Consider the following 20,952-nt stretch of genomic DNA (forward strand, 5'->3'; position numbering starts at 1 on the left):
CACGGTATCAGCGTTAAATAGCTTAAGAGTCTGGAAAACTCAATAAATTTTAGCTACACCTATTAAAATGCCACTACATTCAATGCCAAATGCAACAGAATGAGACATTTAAACACTTTCTTTCAATCTTTTGCTTTTAGGGGATTTAGAGAACATCCCCATTTAGGGCAATGCAGTATATAGAGCCATATATGCAAGAAAAAAAAATGTGCAGAGAACATTAAAATAACACTTTTCCTACATTTCACTTCTGTCCTAAAACACAGCCATACCATCAAACATCCTCTTTGTTTTCTAATAATGCTAACCCTAACCCTAGCTAAGGGTTTGGGCACTTAGGGTTAGGGTTCAGATATTCCTCAATGCAACCTAACTCTCATTTAAGCAGAAACTATAACCCAGGGCATCAAAGTATTAATCTGAAAAGACTTAGCAGCCTTGCCACAACAAACAAAATGTATCAACTGTGGTACAATTTCATTTTTTGACAAGAATTCTGTTATTGGAAATATTGTGTGGAATGGTGCTCTCCATGAGCATGTTATCAGCGTTAAATAGCTTAAGAGTCTGGAAAACTCAATGAATTTTAGCTACACCTATTAAAATGCCACTGCATTCAATGCCAAATGCAACAGAATGAGACATTTAAACACTTTCTTTCAATCTTTTGCCTTTCGGGGATTTAGACAACATCCCCATTAAGGGCAATGCAGTATATAGAGCCATATATGCAAGAAAAAAAATGTGTAGAGAACATTAAAATAACACTTTTCCTACATTTCACTTCTGTCAAAAAACACCGCCATGCCATCAAACATCCTCTATGTTTTCTAATAATGCTAACCCTAACCCTAGCTAAGGGTTTGGGTAGTTAGGGTTAGGGTTCAGATTTTCTTCAATGCAACCTAACTCTCATTTAAGCAGAAAATATAACCCAGGGCATCAAAGTATTAGTCTGGAATGACTTAGCAGCCTTACCACAACAAAGAAAATGTATCAACTGTGGTACAATTTCATTTTTTGACAAGAATTCTGTTATTGGAAATATTGTGTGGAATGGTGCTCTCCATGAGCATGGTATCAGCGTTAAATAGCTTAAGAGTCTGGAAAACCCAATAAAGATTAGCTACACCTGTTAAAATGAAAGTGCATTCAATGCCAAATGCAACAGAATGAGACATTTAAACACTTTCTTTCAATCTTTTGCTTTTCGGGGATTTAGACAATATCCCCATTTAGGGCAATGCAATATATAGAGCCATATATGCAAGAAAAAAAAATGTGCAGAGAACATTAAAATAACACTTTTCCTACATTTCACTTCTGTCCTAAAACACAGCCATGCCATCAAAAATCCTTTATGTTTTCTAATAATGCTAACCCCTAACCCTAGCTAAGGGTTTGGGCAGTTAGGGTTAGGGCTCAGATTTTCCTCAATGCAACCTAACTCTCATTTAAGCAGAAAATATAACCCAGGGCTTCAAAGTATTAGTCTGGAATGACTTAGCAGCCTTGCCACAACAAAGAAAATGTATCAAACGTGGTACAATTTCATTTTTTGACAAGAATTCTGTTATTGGAAATATTGTGTGGAATGGTGCTCTCCATGAGCATGTTATCAGCGTTAAATATCTTAAGAGTCTGAAAAACACAATTAATTTTAGCTACACCTATTAAAATGCCACTGCATTCAATGCCAAATGCAACAGAATGAGACATTTAAACACTTTCTTTCAATCTTTTGCCTTTCGGGGATTTAGACAATATCCCCATTTAGGGCAATGCAGGATATAGAGCCATAAATGCAAGAAAAAAAAATGTGCAGAGAACATTAAAATAACACTTTTCCTACATTTCACTTCTGTCCTAAAACACAGCCATACCATCAAACATCCTCTTTGTTTTCTAATAATGCTAACCCTAACCCTAGCTAAGGGTTTGGGCACTTAGGGTTAGGGTTCAGATTTTCTTCAATGCAACCTAACTCTCATTTGAGCAGAAAATATAACCCAGGGCATCAAAATAATAGTCTGAAAGGCCTTAGCAGCCTTGCCACAACTAACAAAATGTATCAAATGTGAAACAATTTCATTTTTTGACAAGTATTCTGTTATTGCAAATTTTGTGTGGAATGGTGCTCTCCATGAGCATGGTATCAGCGTTAAATACCTTAAGAGTCTGGAAAACCCAAAAAAGTTTAGCTGCACCTCTTAAAATGCCACTGCATTCAATGCCAAATGCAACAGATTGAGACATTTAAACACTTTCTTTCAATCTTTTGCCTTTCGGGGATTTAGACAATATCCCCATTTAGGGTAATGCAGTATATAGAGCCATGTATGCATGAAAAAAAAAATGTGCAGAGAACATTAAAATAACACTTTTCCTACATTTCACTTCTGTCCTAAAACACAGCCATGCCATCAAACATCCTCTATGTTTTCTAATAATGCTAACCCTAACCCTAGCTAAGGGTTTGGGCAGTTAGGGTTAGGGCTCAGATTTTCTTCACTGCAACCTAACTCTCATTGAAGCAGAAAATATAACCCAGTGCATCAAAGTATTAGTCTGGAATGACTTAGCAGCCTTGCCAAAACAAACAAAATGTATCAACTGTGGTACAATTTCACTTTTTGACAAGTATGCTGTTATTGCAAATTTCGTGTGGAATGGTGCTCTCCATGAGCATGGTATCAGCGTTAAATAGCTTCAGAGTTTGGAAAACCCAATAAATTTTAGCTACACCTGTTAAAATGCCACTGCATTCAATGCCAAATGCAACAGAATGAGACATTTAAACACTTTCTTTCAATCTTTTGCTTATCGGAGATTTAGACAACATCTCTATTTAGGGCAATGCAGTATGTAGAGCCATATATGCAAGAAAAAAAAATGTGCAGAGAACATTAAAATAACACTTTTCCTACATTTCACTTCTGTCCTAAAACACAGCCATGCCATCAAAAATCCTCTATGTTTTCTAATAATGCTAACCCTAACCCTAGCTAAGGGTTTGGGCAGTTAGGGTAAGGGCTCAGATTTTCTTCAATGGAACGTAACACTCATTTAAGCAGAAAATATAACTCAGGGCATCAAAATATTAATCTGAAAAGACTGAGCAGCCTTGCCACAACAAAGAAAATGTATCAACTGTGGTACAATTTCATTTTTTGACAAGAATTCTGTTATTGGAAATTTTGTGTGGAATGGTGCTCTCCATGAGCATGATATCAGCGTTAAATAGCTTAAGAGTCTAGAAAACTCAATAAATTTTAGCTACACCTATTAAAATGCCAGTGCATTCAATGCCAAATGCAACAGAATGAGACTTTAAAACACTTTCTTTCAATCTTTTGCTTTTCGGGGATTTAGACAATATCCCCATTTAGAGCAATGCAGTATATAGAGCCATATATGCAAGAAAACAAAATGTGCAGAGAACATTAAAATAACACTTTTCCTACATTTCACTTCTGTCCTAAAACACAGCTATGCCATCAAACATCCTCTATGTTTTCTAATAATGCTAACCCTAACCCTAGCTAAGGGTTTGGGCAGTTAGGGTTAGGGCTCAGATTTTCCTCAATGCAACCTAACTCTCATTTAAGCAGAAAATATAACCCAGGGCATCAAAATAATAGTCTGAAAGGCCTTAGCAGCCTTGCCACAACTAACAAAATGTATCAACTTTGAAACAATTTCATTTTTTGAGAAGTATTCTGTTATTGCAACTTTTGTGTGGAATGGTGCTCTCCATGAGCATGGTATCAGCGTTAAATAGCTGAAGAGTCTGGAAAACCCAAAAAAGTTTAGCTGCACCTCTTAAAATGCCAGTGCATTCAATGCCAGTGCATTCAATGCCAAATGCAACAGATTGAGACATTTAAACACTTTCTTTCAATCTTTTGCCTTTTGGGGATTTAGACAATATCCCCATTTAGGGCAATGCAGTATATAGAGCCATATATGCAAGAAAAAAAAAATGTGCAGAGAACATTAAAATAACACTTTTCCTACATTTCACTTCTGTCCTAAAACACAGCCATGCCATCAAACATCCTCTATGTTTTCTAATAAAGCTAACCCTAACCCTAGCTAAGGGTTTGGGCAGTTAGGGTTAGGGCTCAGATTTTCTTCAATGCAACCTAACTCTCATTTAAGCAGAAAATATAACCCAGGGCATCAAAATATTAGTCTGGAATGACTTAGCAGCCTTGACACAACTAACAAAATGTATCAACTGTGGTACAATTTCATTTTTTGACAAGAATTCTGTTATTGGAAATTTTGTGTGGAATGGTGCTCTCCATGAGCATGGTATCAGCGTTAAATAGCTTAAGAGTCTGGAAAACTCAATAAATTTTAGCTACACCTATTAAAATGCCAGTGCATTCAATGCCAAATGCAACAGAATGAGACATTTAAACACTTTCTTTCAATCTTTTGCTTTTCGGGGATTTAGACAACATCCCCATTTAGGGCAATGCAGTATATAGAGCCATATATGCAAGAAAAAAAAATGTGCAGAGAACATTAAAATAAAACTTTTCCTACATTTCACTTCTGTCCTAAAACACAGCCATGCCATCAAACATCCTCTATGTTTTCTAATAATGCTAACCCTAACCCTAGCTAAGGGTTTGGGCAGTTAGGGTTAGGGCTCAGATTTTCTTCACTGCAACCTAACTCTCATTTAAGCAGAAAATATAACCCAGGGCATCAAAGTATTAGTCTGGAATGACTTAGCAGCCTTGCCACAACAAAGAAAATGTATCAAACGTGGTACAATTTCATTTTTTGACAAGAATTCTGTTATTGGAAATATTGTGTGGAATGGTGCTCTCCATGAGCATGTTATCAGCGTTAAATATCTTAAGAGTCTGAAAAACACAATTAATTTTAGCTACACCTATTAAAATGCCACTGCATTCAATGCCAAATGCAACAGAATGAGACATTTAAACACTTTCTTTCAATCTTTTGCCTTTCGGGGATTTAGACAATATCCCCATTTAGGGCAATGTAGTATATAGAGCCATATATGCAAGAAAAAAAAAAGTGCAGAGAACATTAAAATAAAACTTTTCCTACATTTCACTTCTGTCCTAAAACACAGCCATGCCATCAAACATCCTCTATGTTTTCTAATAATGCTAACCCTAACCCTAGCTAAGGGTTTGGGCAGTTAGGGTTAGGGCTCAGATTTTCTTCAAAACAACCTAACTCTCATTTGAGCAGAAAATATAACCCAGGGCATCAAAATAATAGTCTGAAAGGCCTTAGCAGCCTTGCCACAACTAACAAAATGTATCAAATGTGAAACAATTTCATTTTTTGACAAGTATTCTGTTATTGCAAATTTTGTGTGGAATGGTGCTCTCCATGAGCATGGTATCAGCGTTAAATACCTTAAGAGTCTGGAAAACCCAAAAAAGTTTAGCTGCACCTCTTAAAATGCCACTGCATTCAATGCCAAATGCAACAGATTGAGACATTTAAACACTTTCTTTCAATCTTTTGCTTATCGGAGATTTAGACAACATCTCTATTTAGGGCAATGCAGTATGTAGAGCCATATATGCAAGAAAAAAAAATGTGCAGAGAACATTAAAATAACACTTTTCCTACATTTCACTTCTGTCCTAAAACACAGCCATGCCATCAAAAATCCTCTATGTTTTCTAATAATGCTAACCCTAACCCTAGCTAAGGGTTTGGGCAGTTAGGGTTAGGGCTCAGATTTTCCTCAATGCAACCTAACTCTCATTTAAGCAGAAAATATAACCCAGGGCATCAAAATAATAGTCTGAAAGGCCTTAGCAGCCTTGCCACAACTAACAAAATGTATCAACTTTGAAACAATTTCATTTTTTGAGAAGTATTCTGTTATTGCAACTTTTGTGTGGAATGGTGCTCTCCATGAGCATGGTATCAGCGTTAAATAGCTGAAGAGTCTGGAAAACCCAAAAAAGTTTAGCTGCACCTCTTAAAATGCCAGTGCATTCAATGCCAGTGCATTCAATGCCAAATGCAACAGATTGAGACATTTAAACACTTTCTTTCAATCTTTTGCCTTTTGGGGATTTAGACAATATCCCCATTTAGGGCAATGCAGTATATAGAGCCATATATGCAAGAAAAAAAAATGTGCAGAGAACATTAAAATAACACTTTTCCTACATTTCACTTCTGTCCTAAAACACAGCCATGCCATCAAACATCCTCTATGTTTTCTAATAAATCTAACCCTAACCCTAGCTAAGGGTTTGGGCAGTTAGGGTTAGGGCTCAGATTTTCTTCAATGCAACCTAACTCTCATTTAAGCAGAAAATATAACCCAGGGCATCAAAATATTAGTCTGGAATGACTTAGCAGCCTTGACACAACTAACAAAATGTATCAACTGTGGTACAATTTCATTTTTTGACAAGAATTCTGTTATTGGAAATTTTGTGTGGAATGGTGCTCTCCATGAGCATGGTATCAGCGTTAAATAGCTTAAGAGTCTGGAAAACTCAATAAATTTTAGCTACACCTATTAAAATGCCAGTGCATTCAATGCCAAATGCAACAGAATGAGACATTTAAACACTTTCTTTCAATCTTTTGCTTTTCGGGGATTTAGACAACATCCCCATTTAGGGCAATGCAGTATATAGAGCCATATATGCAAGAAAAAAAAATGTGCAGAGAACATTAAAATAAAACTTTTCCTACATTTCACTTCTGTCCTAAAACACAGCCATGCCATCAAACATCCTCTATGTTTTCTAATAATGCTAACCCTAACCCTAGCTAAGGGTTTGGGCAGTTAGGGTTAGGGCTCAGATTTTCTTCAATGCAACCTAACTCTCATTTAAGCAGAAAATATAACCCAGGGCATCAAAATAATAGTCTGAAAGGCCTTAGCAGCCTTGCCACAACTAACAAAATGTATCAGCTGTGGTACAATTTCACTTTTTGACAAGTATGCTGTTATTGCAAATTTCGTGTGGAATGGTGCTCTCCATGAGCATGGTATCAGCGTTAAATAGCTTAAGAGTCTGGAAAACCCAATAAAGATTAGCTACACCTGTTAAAATGAAAGTGCATTCAATGCCAAATGCAACAGAATGAGACATTTAAACACTTTCTTTCAATCTTTTGCTTTTCGGGGATTTACTGTAGACAACATCCCCATTTAGGGCAATGCAATATATAGAGCCATATATGCAAGAAAAAAAAATGTGCAGAGAACATTAAAATAACACTTTTCCTACATTTCACTTCTGTCCTAAAACACAGCCATACCATCAAACATCCTCTATGTTTTCTAATAATGCTAACCCTAACCCTAGCTAAGGGTTTGGGTAGTTAGGGTTAGGGTTCAGATTTTCTTCAATGCAACCTAACGCTCATTTAAGCAGAAAATATAACCCAGGGCATCAAAGTATTAATCTGAAAAGACTTAGCAGCCTTGCCACAACAAAGAAAATGTATCAACTGTGGTACAATTTCATTTTTTGACAAGAATTTTGTTATTGGAAATACTGTGTGGAATGGTGCTCTCCATGAGCATGTTATCAGCGTTAAATATCTTAAGAGTCTGGAAAACTCAATTAATTTTAGCTACACCTATTAAAATGCCACTGCATTCAATGCCAAATGCAACAGAATGAGACATTTAAACACTTTCTTTCAATCTTTTGCCTTTCGGGGATTTAGACAACATCCCCATTTAGGGCAATGCAGTATATAGAGCCATATATGCAAGAAAAAAAAATGTGCAGAGAACATTAAAATAACACTTTTCCTACATTTCACTTCTGTCCTAAAACAAAACCATGCCATCAAACATCCTCTATGTTTTCTAATAATGCTAACCCTAACCCTAGCTAAGGGTTTGGGCAGTTAGGGTTAGGGTTCAGATATTCCTCAATGCAACCTAACTCTCATTTAAGCAGAAAATATAACCCAGGGAATCAAAGTATTAGTCTGGAAAGACTTAGCAGCCTTGCCACAACAAACAAAATGTATCAAATGTGGTACAATTTCATTTTTTGACAAGAATTCTGTTATTGGAAATTTTGTGTGGAATGGTGCTCTCCATGAGCACGGTATCAGCGTTAAATACCTTAAGAGTCTGGAAACCTCAATAAATTTTAGCTACACCTATTAAAATGCCACTACATTCAATGCCAAATGCAACAGAATGAGACATTTAAACACTTTCTTTCAATCTTTTGCTTTTCGGAGATTTTGACAACATCCCCATTTAGGGCAATGCAGTATATAAAGCCATATATGCAAGAAAATAAAATGTGCAGAGAACATTAAAATAACACTTTTCCCACATTTCACTTCTGTCCTAAAACACAGCCATGCCATCAAACATCCTCTATGTTTTCTAATAATGCTAACCCTAACCCTAGCTAAGGGTTTGGGCAGTTAGGGTTAGGGCTCAGATTTTCTTCAATGCAACCTAACTCTCATTTAAGCAGAAAATATAACCCAGGGCATCAAAGTATTAGTCTGGAAAGACTTAGCAGCCTTGCCACAACAAACAAAATGTATCAAACGTGGTAGAATTTCACTTTTTGACAAGTATGCTGTTATTGCAAATTTCGTGTGGAATGGTGCTCTCCATGAGCATGGTATCAGCGTTAAATAGCTTAAGAGTCTGGAAAACCCAATAAATTTCAGCTACACCTATTAAAATGCCACTGAATTCAATGCCAAATGCAACAGAATGAGACATTTAAACACTTTCTTTCAATCTTTTGCCTTTCCGGGATTTAGACAACATCCCCATTAAGGGCAATGCAGTATATAGAGCCATATATGCAAGAAAAAAAATGTACAGAGAACATTAAAATAACACTTTTCCTACATTTCACTTCTGTCCTAAAACACAGCCATACCATCAAACATCCTCTATGTTTTCTAATAATGCTAACCCTAACCCTAGCTAAGGGTTTGGGTAGTTAGGGTTAGGGTTCAGATTTTCTTCAATGCAACCTAACGCTCATTTAAGCAGAAAATATAACCCAGGGCATCAAAGTATTAATCTGAAAAGACTTAGCAGCCTTGCCACAACTAAAAAAATGTATCAACTGTGGTACAATTTCATTTTTTGACGAGAATTCTGTTATTGGAAATATTGTGTGGAATGGTGCTCTCCATGAGCATGTTATCAGCGTTAAATACCTTAAGAGTCGGGAAAACTCAATAAATTTTAGCTACACCTGTTAAAATGCCACTGCATTCAATGCCAAATGCAACAGAATGAGACATTTAAACACTTTCTTTCAATCTTTTGCTTTTAGGGGATTTAGAGAACATCCCCATTTAGGGCAATGCAGTATATAGAGTCATATATGCAAGAAAAAAAAATGTGCAGAGAACATTAAAATAACACTTTTCCTACATTTCACTTCTGTCCTAAAACACAGCCATACCATCAAACATCCTCTTTGTTTTCTAATAATGCTAACCCTAACCCTAGGTAAGGGTTTGGGCACTTAGGGTTAGGGTTCAGATTTTCTTCAATGCAACCTAACTCTCATTTAAGCAGAAAATATAACCCAGGGCATCAAAATAATAGTCTGAAAGGCCTTAGCAGCCTTGCCACAACTAACAAAATGTATCAAATGTGAAACAATTTCATTTTTTGACAAGAATTCTGTTATTGCAAATTTTGTGTGGAATGGTGCTCTCCATGAGCATGGTATCAGCGTTAAATAGCTGAAGAGTCTGGAAAACCCAAAAAAGTTTAGCTGCACCTCTTAAAATGCCACTGCATTCAATGCCAAATGCAACAGATTGAGACATTTAAACACTTTCTTTCAATCTTTTGCCTTTCGGGGATTTAGACAATATCCCCATTTAGGGTAATGCAGTATATAGAGCCATATATGCAAGAAAAAAAAAATGTGCAGAGAACATTAAAATAACACTTTTCCTACATTTCACGTCTGTCCTAAAACACAGCCATGCCATCAAACATCCTCTATGTTTTCTAATAATGCTAACCCTAACCCTAGCTAAGGGTTTGGGCAGTTAGGGTTAGGGCTCAGATTTTCTTCAATGCAACCTAACTCTCATTTAAGCAGAAAATATAACCCAGGGCATCAAAGTATTAGTCTGGAATGACTTAGCAGCCTTGCCAAAACAAACAAAATGTATCAACTGTGGTACAATTTCACTTTTTGACAAGTATGCTGTTATTGCAAATTTCGTGTGGAATGGTGCTCTCCATGAGCATGGTATCAGCGTTAAATAGCTTCAGAGTCTGGAAAACTCAATAAATTTTAGCTACACTTATTAAAATGCCACTGCATTCAAATCCAAATGCAACAGAATGAGACATTTAAACACTTTCTTTCAATCTTTTGCCTTTCAGGGATTTAGACAACATCCCCATTTAGGGCAATGCAGTATATAGAGCCATATATGCAAGAAAAAAAAATGTGCAGAGAACATTAAAATAACACTTTTCCTACATTTCACTTCTGTCCTAAAACACAACCATACCATCAAACATCCTCTATGTTTTCTAATAATGCTAACCCTAACCCTAGCTAAGGGTTTGGGCAGTTAGGTTTAGGGCTCAGATTTTCCTCAAGGCAACCTAACACTCATTTAAGCAGAAAATATAACTCAGGGCATCAAAATATTAATCTGAAAAGACTTAGCAGCCTTGCCACAACAAACAAAATGTATCAAACGTGGTACAATTTCAGTTTTTGACAAGTATGCTGTTATTGCAAATTTCGTGTGGAATGGTGCTCTCCAGGAGCATGCTATCAGCGTTAAATAGCTTAAGAGTCTGGAAAACCCAATAAATTTTAGCTACACCTATTAAAATGCCACTGCATTCAATGCCAAATGCAACAGAATGAGACATTTAAACACTCTCTTTCAATCTTTTGCCTTTCAGGGATTTGAACAACATCCCCATTAAGGGCAATGTAGTATATAGAGCCATATATGCAAGAAAAAAAAATGAACAGAGAACATTAAAATAACACTTTTCCTACATTTCACTTCTGTCCTAAAACACAGCCATGCCATCAAACATCCTCTATGTTTTCTAATAATGCTAACCCTAACCCTAGCTAAGGGTTTGGGCAGTTAGGGTTAGGGCTCAGATTTTCTTCACTGCAACCTAACTCTCATTTAAGCAGAAAATATAACCCAGGGCATCACAATAATAGTCTGAAAGGCCTTAGCAGCCTTGCCACAACTAACAAAATGTATCAAATGTGAAACAATTTCATTTTTTGACAAGTATTCTGTTATTGCAAATTTTGTGTGGAATGGTGCTCTCCATGAGCATGGTATCAGCGTTAAATAGCTGAAGAGTCTGGAAAACCCAAAAAAGTTTAGCTGCACCTCTTAAAATGCCAGTGCATTCAATGCCAAATGCAACAGATTGAGACATTTAAACACTTTCTTTCAATCTTTTGCCTTTCAGGGATTTAGACAACATCCCCATTAAGGGCAATGCAGTATATAGAGCCATATATGCAAAAAAAAAAATGTGCAGAGAACATTAAAATAACACTTTTCCTACATTTCACTTCTGTCCTAAAACACAGCCATGCCATCAAACATCCTCTATGTTTTCTAATAATGCTAACCCTAACCCTAGCTAAGGGTTTGGGCAGTTAGGGTTAGGGCTCAGATTTTCTTCACTGCAACCTAACTCTCATTTAAGCAGAAAATATAACCCAGGGCATCAAAGTATTAGTCTGGAATGACTTAGCAGCCTTGCCACAACAAAGAAAATGTATCAACTGTGGTACAATTTCATTTTTTGACAAGAATTCTGTTATTGGAAATATTGTGTGGAATGGTGCTCTCCATGAGCATGTTATCAGCGTTAAATATCTTAAGAGTCTGAAAAACACAATTAATTTTAGCTACACCTATTAAAATGCCACTGCATTCAATGCCAAATGCAACAGAATGAGACATTTAAACACTTTCTTTCAATCTTTTGCCTTTCGGGGATTTAGACAACATCCCCATTTAGGGCAATGCAGTATATAGAGCCATATATGCAAGAAAAAAAAATGTGCAGAGAACATTAAAATAACACTTTTCCTACATTTCACTTCTGTCCTAAAACACAGCCATACCATCAAACATCCTCTTTGTTTTCTAATAATGCTAACCCTAACCCTAGCTAAGGGTTTGGGCACTTAGGGTTAGGGTTCAGATTTTCTTCAATGCAACCTAACTCTCATTTAAGCAGAAAATATAACCCAGGGCATCAAAATAATAGTCTGAAAGGCCTTAGCAGCCTTGCCACAACTAACAAAATGTATCAAATGTGAAACAATTTCATTTTTTGACAAGTATTCTGTTATTGCAAATTTTGTGTGGAATGGTGCTCTCCATGAGCATGGTATCAGCGTTAAATACCTTAAGAGTCTGGAAAACCCAAAAAAGTTTAGCTGCACCTCTTAAAATGCCACTGCATTCAATGCCAAATGCAACAGATTGAGACATTTAAACACTTTCTTTAAATCTTTTGCCTTTCGGGGATTTAGACAATATCCCCATTTAGGGTAATGCAGTATATAGAGCCATATATGCAAGAAAAAAAAATGTGCAGAGAACATTAAAATAACACTTTTCCTACATTTCACTTCTGTCCTAAAACACAGCCATGCCATCAAACATCCTCTATGTTTTCTAATAATGCTAACCCTAACCCTAGCTAAGGGTTTGGGCAGTTAGGGTTAGGGCTCAGATTTTCTTCACTGCAACCTAACTCTCATTGAAGCAGAAAATATAACCCAGGGCATCAAAGTATTAGTCTGGAATGACTTAGCAGCCTTGCCACAACAAACAAAATGTATCAACAGTGATACAATTTCACTTTTTGACAAGAATTCTGTTATTGGAAATTTTGTGTGGAATGGTGCTCTCCATGAGCATGGTATCAGCGTTAAATAGCTTAAGAGTCTGGAAAACTCAATAAATTTTAGCTACACCTATTAAAATGCCAGTGCATTCAATGCCAAATGCAACAGAATGAGACTTTAAAACACTTTCTTTCAATCTTTTGCTTTTCGGGGATTTAGACAATATCCCCATTTAGAGCAATGCAGTATATAGAGCCATATATGCAAGAAAACAAAATGTGCAGAGAACATTAAAATAACACTTTTCCTACATTTCACTTCTGTCCTAAAACACAGCTATGCCATCAAACATCCTCTATGTTTTCTAATAATGCTAACCCTAACCCTAGCTAAGGGTTTGGGCAGTTAGGGTTAGGGCTCAGATTTTCCTCAATGCAACCTAACTCTCATTTAAGCAGAAAATATAACCCAGGGCATCAAAATAATAGTCTGAAAGGCCTTAGCAGCCTTGCCACAACTAACAAAATGTATCAACTTTGAAACAATTTCATTTTTTGAGAAGTATTCTGTTATTGCAACTTTTGTGTGGAATGGTGCTCTCCATGAGCATGGTATCAGCGTTAAATAGCTGAAGAGTCTGGAAAACCCAAAAAAGTTTAGCTGCACCTCTTAAAATGCCAGTGCATTCAATGCCAGTGCATTCAATGCCAAATGCAACAGATTGAGACATTTAAACACTTTCTTTCAATCTTTTGCCTTTTGGGGATTTAGACAATATCCCCATTGAGGGCAATGCAGTATATAGAGCCATATATGCAAGAAAAAACAAATGTGCAGAGAACATTAAAATAACACTTTTCCTACATTTCACTTCTGTCCTAAAACACAGCCATGCCATCAAACATCCTCTATGTTTTCTAATAATGCTAACCCTAACCCTAGCTAAGGGTTTGGGCAGTTAGGGTTAGGGCTCAGATTTTCTTCACTGCAACCTAACTCTCATTTAAGCAGAAAATATAACCCAGGGCATCAAAATATTAGTCTGGAATGACTTAGCAGCCTTGCCACAACAAACAAAATGTATCAACTGTGGTACAATTTCATTTTTTGACAAGAATTCTGTTATTGGAAATTTTGTGTGGAATGGTGCTCTCCATGAGCATGGTATCAGCGTTAAATAGCTTAAGAGTCTGGAAAACTCAATAAATTTTAGCTACACCTATTAAAATGCCAGTGCATTCAATGCCAAATGCAACAGAATGAGACATTTAAACACTTTCTTTCAATCTTTTGCTTTTCGGGGATTTAGACAACATCCCCATTTAGGGCAATGCAGTATATAGAGCCATATATGCAAGAAAAAAAAATGTGCAGAGAACATTAAAATAAAACTTTTCCTACATTTCACTTCTGTCCTAAAACACAGCCATGCCATCAAACATCCTCTATGTTTTCTAATAATGCTAACCCTAACCCTAGCTAAGGGTTTGGGCAGTTAGGGTTAGGGCTCAGATTTTCTTCAATGCAACCTAACTCTGATTTAAGCAGAAAATATAACCCAGGACATCAAAATAATAGTCTGAAAGGCCTTAGCAGCCTTGCCACAACAAACAAAATGTATCAAACGTGGTAGAATTTCACTTTTTGACAAGTATGCTGTTATTGCAAATTTCGTGTGGAATGGTGCTCTCCATGAGCATGGTATCAGCGTTAAATAGCTTAAGAGTCTGGAAAACCCAATAAATTTTAGCTACACCTGTTAAAATGCCACTGAATTCAATGCCAAATGCAACAGAATGAGACATTTAAACACTTTCTTTCAATCTTTTGCCTTTCAGGGATTTAGACAACATCCCCATTAAGGGCAATGCAGTATATAGAGCCATATATGCAAGAAAAAAAAATGTACAGAGAACATTAAAATAATACTTTTCCTACATTTCACTTCTGTCCTAAAATACAGCCATACCATCAAACATCCTCTATGTTTTCTAATAATGCTAACCCTAACCCTAGCTAAGGGTTTGGGTAGTTAGGGTTAGGGTTCAGATTTTCTTCAATGCAACCTAACTCTCATTTAAGCAGAAAATATAACCCAGGGCATCAAAGTATTAGTCTGGAATGACTTAGCAGCCTTGCCACAACAAACAAAATGTATCAACAGTGATACAATTTCACTTTTTGACAAGTATGCTGTTATTGCAAATTTCGTGTGGAATGGTGCTCTCCATGAGCATGGTATCAGCGTTAAATAGCTTAAGAGTCTGGAAAACCCAATAAATTTTAGCTACACCTATTAAAATGCCACTGCATTCAATGCCAAATGCAACAGAATGAGACATTTAAACACTTTCTTTCAATCTTTTGCTTTTCGGGGATTTAGACAACATCCCCATTAAGGGCAATGCAGTATATAGAGCCATATATGCAAGAAAAAAAATGTACAGAGAACATTAAAATAACACTTTTCCTACATTTCACTTCTGTCCTAAAACACAGCCATACCATCAAACATCCTCTATGTTTTCTAATAATGCTAACCCTAACCCTAGCTAAGGGTTTGGGCAGTTAGGGTTAGGGCTCAGATTTTCCTCAATGCAACCTAACTCTCATTTAAGCAGAAAATATAACCCAGGGCATCAAAGTATTAATCTGAAAAGACTTAGCAGCCTTGCCACAACAAAGAAAATGTATCAACTGTGGTATAATTTCATTTTTTGACGAGAATTCTGTTATTGGAAATATTGTGTGGAATGGTGCTCTCCATGAGCATGTTATCAGCGTTAAATATCTTAAGAGTCTGGAAAACTCAATTAATTTTAGCTACACCTATTAAAATGCCACTGCATTCAATGCCAAATGCAACAGAATGAGACATTTAAACACTTTCTTTCAATCTTTTGCTTTTCGGGGATTTAGACAATATCCCCATTTTGGGCAATGCAGTATATAGAGCCATATATGGAAGAAAAAAAATGTGCAGAGAACATTAAAATAACACTTTTCCTACATTTCACTTCTGTCCTAAAACACAGCCATGCCATCAAACATCCTCTATGTTTTCTAATAATGCTAACCCTAACCCTAGCTAAGGGTTTGGGCAGTTAGGGTTAGGGCTCAGATTTTCTTCACTGCAACCTAACTCTCATTTAAGCAGAAAATATAACCCAGGGCATCACAATAATAGTCTGAAAGGCCTTAGCAGCCTTGCCACAACTAACAAAATGTATCAAATGTGAAACAATTTCATTTTTTGACAAGTATTCTGTTATTGGAAATATTGTGTGGAATGGTGCTCTCCATGAGCATGGTATCAGCGTTAAATAGCTTAAGAGTCTGGAAAACTCAATGAATTTTAGCTACACCTATTAAAATGCCACTGCATTCAATGCCAAATGCAACAGAATGAGACATTTAAACACTTTCTTTCAATCTTTTGCCTTTCGGGGATTTAGACAACATCCCCATTAAGGGCAATGCAGTATATAGAGCCATATATGGAAGAAAAAAAATGTGCAGAGAACATTAAAATAACACTTTTCCTACATTTCACTTCTGTCCTAAAACACAGCCATGCCATCAAACATCCTCTATGTTTTCTAATAATGCTAACCCTAACCCTAGCTAAGGGTTTGGGTAGTTAGGGTTAGGGCTCAGATTTTCTTCAATGCAACCTAACTCTCATGTAAGCAGAAAATATAACCCAGGGCATCAAAGTATTAATCTGAAAAGACTTAGCAGCCTTTCCACAACAAACAAAATGTATCAACTGTGAAACAATTTCACTTCTTGACAAGAATTCTGTTATTGCAAATTACGTGTGGAATGGTGCTCTCCATGAGCATGGTATCAGCGTTAAATAGCTTAAGAGTCTAGGAAACTCAATAAATTTTAGCTACACCTGTTAAAATGCCAGTGCATTCAATGCCAAATGCAACAGAATGAGACATTTAAACACTTTCTTTCAATCTTTTGCTTTTCGGGGATTTAGACAACATCCCCATTTAGGGCAATGCAGTATATAGAGCCATATATGCAAGAAAAAAAATGTGCAGAGAACATTAAAATAACACTTTTCCTACATTTCACTTCTGTCCTAAACCACAGCCATGCCATCAAACATCCTCTATGTTTTCTAATAATGCTAACCCTAACCCTAGCTAAGGGTTTGGGCAGTTAGGGTTAGAGCTCAGATTTTCTTCAATGCAACCTAACACTCATTTAAACAGAAAATATAACTCAGGGCATCAAAGTATTAATCTGAAAAGACTTAGCAGCCTTGCCACAACAAACAAAATGTATCAACTGTGAAACAATTTCATTTTTTGACAAGAATTCTGTTATTGGAAATTTTGTGTGGAATGGTGCTCTCCATGAGCATGGTATAAGCGTTAAATAGCTTAAGAGTCTGGGAAATTCAATAAATTTTAGCTACACCTATTAAAATGCCAGTGCATTCAATGCCAAATGCAACAGAATGAGACATTTAAACACTTTCTTTCAATCTTTTGCTTTTCGGGGATTTAGACAACATCCCCATTTAGGGCAATGCAGTATATAGAGCCATATATGCAAGAAAAAAAAATGTGCAGAGAACATTAAAATAACACTTTTCCTACATTTCACTTCTGTCCTAAAACACAGCCATGCCATCAAACATCCTCTATGTTTTCTAATAATGCTAACCCTAACCCTAGCTAAGGGTTTGGGCAGTTTGGGTTAGGGCTCAGATTTTCTTCAATGCAACCTAACACTCATTTAAGCAGAAAATATAACTCAGGGCATCAAAATATTAATCTGAAAAGATTTAGCAGCCTTCCCACAACAAACAAAATGTATCAACTATGGTACAATTTCATTTTTTGACAAGAATTCTGTTATTGCAAATTTCGTGTGGAATGGTGCTCTCCATGAGCATGGTATCAGCGTTAAATAGCTTAAGAGTCTGGAAAACTCAATGAATTTTAGCTACACCTATTAAAATGCCAGTGCATAAAATGCCAAATGCAACAGAATGAGACATTTAAACACTTTCTTTCAATCTTTTGCTTTTCGGGGATTTAGACAACATCCCCATTTAGGGCAATGCAGTATATAGAGCCATATATGCATGAAAAAAAATGTGCAGAGAACATTAAAATAACACTTTTCCTACATTTCACTTCTGTCCTAAAACACAGCCACGCCATCAAACATCCTCTATGTTTTCTAATAATGCTAACCCTAACCCTAGCTAAGGGTTTGGGCAGTTAGGGTTAGGGCTCAGATTTTCTTCACTGCAACCTAACTCTCATTTAAGCAGAAAATATATCTCAGCGCATCAAAATATTTGTCTGAAAAGAATTACTGTACAGACACTCACACACATCTAGCCACATATACACACACTCATGCACATATACACACTCACACATCTTCACACATTGATAGACATATACACACATATCTACACACATTCATACACATGTATATTCACGCATCTACACATACTCACACGAATCTACACACACTCACAATCACACACATTCATATATGCACATAGTCACACGTACACACATGCACAAACACTCACAAACGTATAAACATGCACATATACACATACTCACACACATGTTCACACATGCACATATACACACATACAAACTCACCCAGACCCTGTAACCCTGCAAATACACACACACTCACTCTGTGACCATGCACACACACAGCAAACACAGCTGTGTTACACAATTGTCGCTCAGTCTGCTAAATTAAACAAATGAAGTCAGAAGAACATCTTAATGGCTATAGCAGAGTTATATTTGACTTCCCATAACAGAGCAAGGAGACAGTCAGACAGACAGCGGGACAGCAGGGCGACAGTTAGACAGAATGGCAAGCATGCAACTAGTTTAGGGGGTGTCAAGATACACTCACCTGGTGGGGGGTCCTCGTACATACCAGAGCCCTCAAGCAGGAAGACATCTGGATCCTTGGCCAAGCTCACAGTGGACTGAGAGAGAGACTGAGTTACACACTGCACACCGAGACAGAGTCAGACCGCTTCTATACAGTTACTCTACAGCTCTGATGATGATGAAGGAGTGTTAATGTGAAGATACAGAGGAGCTGGACTGAGTGTCTGTACAGTGACTCTACAGCTCTGATGATGATGAAGGAGTGTTAGTGTGAAGATACAGAGGAGCTGGACTGAGTGTCTGTACAGTGACTCTACAGCTCTGATGATGATGAAGGAGTGTTCATGTGAAGATACAGAGGAGCTGGACTGAGTGTCTGTACAGTTACTCTACAGCTCTGATGATGATGAAGGAGTGTTAGTGTGAAGATACAGAGGAGCTGGACTGAGTGTCTGTACAGTTACTCTACAGCTCTGATGATGATGAAGGAGTGTTCATGTGAAGATACAGAGGAGCTGGACTGAGTGTCTTTACAGTTACTCCACAGCTCTGATGATCTAGGTAGCATGATGAAGGATGATGAAGGAGTGTTAGTGTGAAGATACAAGGAGCTGGACTGAGTGTCTGTACAGTTACTCCACAGCTGTGATGATGACGATGGTGTGATGACACTCACGACGAGCGCTGAGTCCGTGCCTGCAGCCTTGCTGTGATGTGTGCTGGGCTCCGGAGCTGCTGAGAGAAGACACAGAGGGTCAGTGAGGCCCCTCGTCTGATGGTTGGCTGTGAGGATGGGCTTCTCCAGGACGTAGAACCAACCAGCACTTCAATTACTCGACTGATTGATTACTTGATTAAAAGGGCTGATGAAGGTCACTTCTAGTAAAAGATAGGCTCAGGTTTAGCTTAGGGTTAACCTGCAATCTAACCTTACCCTTGACCTAAAATGACCCTAATATTAACTCTACTCCTAGGTAGCATGATATAGTCTGGTTTTACCACAGTCTCACTGGGCTTTACTGCACTGTACTGCGCTTTCACCCTGATCTCACTGGGCTTTACTGTACTGTACTGTGCTTTTACCCTAATCTCACTGGACGTTACTGCTCTGTACTGTGCTTTTACCCTGATCTCACTGGGCTTTACTGTACTGTACTGTGCTTTTACACTAATCTCACTGGACTTTACTGCTGTGTACTGTGCTTTTACCCTGATCTCACTGGGCTTTACTGCTCTGTACTGTGCTTTTACCCTGATCTCACTGGGCTTTACTGCACTGTACTGTGCTTTTACCCTGATCTCACTGGGCTTTACTGTGCTGTGCTTTTACCATGATCTCACTGAGCTTTACTGCACTGTACTGTGCTTTACCCTGATTTCACTGGGCTTTACTGCACTGTACTGTGCTTTTACCTTGATTACACTGGCACCAGCAAACAGAATCCTGTGCCCCCCCCCCATCCCCATCTGAGAGGAAACCTCTGTCTTCACAGCTGCTGGCTCTGCAGAGTCACATGCACACAGTCTGACGTTTCCATTACGCCCCATTCCCGTATCTCTCAGCACCACGCTAAGCCCACGCTGCCCAGCCTCTCCACGCGTGGCGCAGGGTCGCCCTGGAGACACGGGAGGCAGAGAGACTGCCAGCGAGGGAGGGGGATTAGCGAGCTGGTGGCGGTGGGCCAGATGTCAACGGATGCTGGTTTTATTTTTACTCATAAAACCACTCAGCCGAGCGTGGAGAGGCACTGCACAGTCACTGCGAGACCACGAGTGCGCAGTCATGGAAAAGCTCATCTCTGTCCCAGAAACACAGCCCACAGCTGTGGCAAGTCCTGAGAGCAGGCAGAGACAGACTCAGGGCTGGGCAGGAGACAACAAGGAGAAACAGATCCTGAAGGACAGGCTCAGTGACCATAGCCTGGACATACGGATTGGATGCAGACAGACCTGGTTGTCCAGAGAGGACAGGCTCAGTGACCACAGCCTGGACATACACACTGGACACAGACAAACCTGGTTGTCCAGAGAGGACAGGCTCAGTGACCACAGCCTGGACATACGGATTGGACACAGACAGACCTGGCTGTCCAGAGAGGACAGGCTCAGTGACCACAGCCTGGACATACACACTGGACACAGACAGACCTGGCTGTCCAGAGAGGACAGGCTCAGTGACCACAGCCTGGACATACAGTCTG

General features: G+C 38.0%; 1 protein-coding gene across 2 annotated transcripts in view; it reads right to left on the bottom strand.

Moving 5' to 3' along the window:
• Positions 1-20,952, bottom strand: part of il6r (interleukin 6 receptor) — a 73,049-nt gene that overhangs the window by 39,434 nt on the left and 12,663 nt on the right. The window contains exons 7-8 of one of the 2 annotated variants that reach the window (XM_088905715.1): positions 19,428-19,483; positions 18,771-18,846 (exon numbers count right to left, since the gene is read on the bottom strand). In XM_088905715.1, coding sequence (XP_088761841.1) covers positions 18,771-18,846; positions 19,428-19,483 — 132 coding nt within the window. Of the gene's footprint in view, positions 1-18,770; positions 18,847-19,427; positions 19,487-20,952 lie in introns of both variants that reach the window. The other variant, XM_088905714.1, reaches the window with a different exon arrangement.

The sequence above is a fragment of the Atractosteus spatula genome, chromosome 25, assembly GCF_055471065.1.
Source record: "Atractosteus spatula isolate fAtrSpa1 chromosome 25, fAtrSpa1.hap1, whole genome shotgun sequence".
Classification (NCBI taxonomy): domain Eukaryota; kingdom Metazoa; phylum Chordata; class Actinopteri; order Semionotiformes; family Lepisosteidae; genus Atractosteus; species Atractosteus spatula.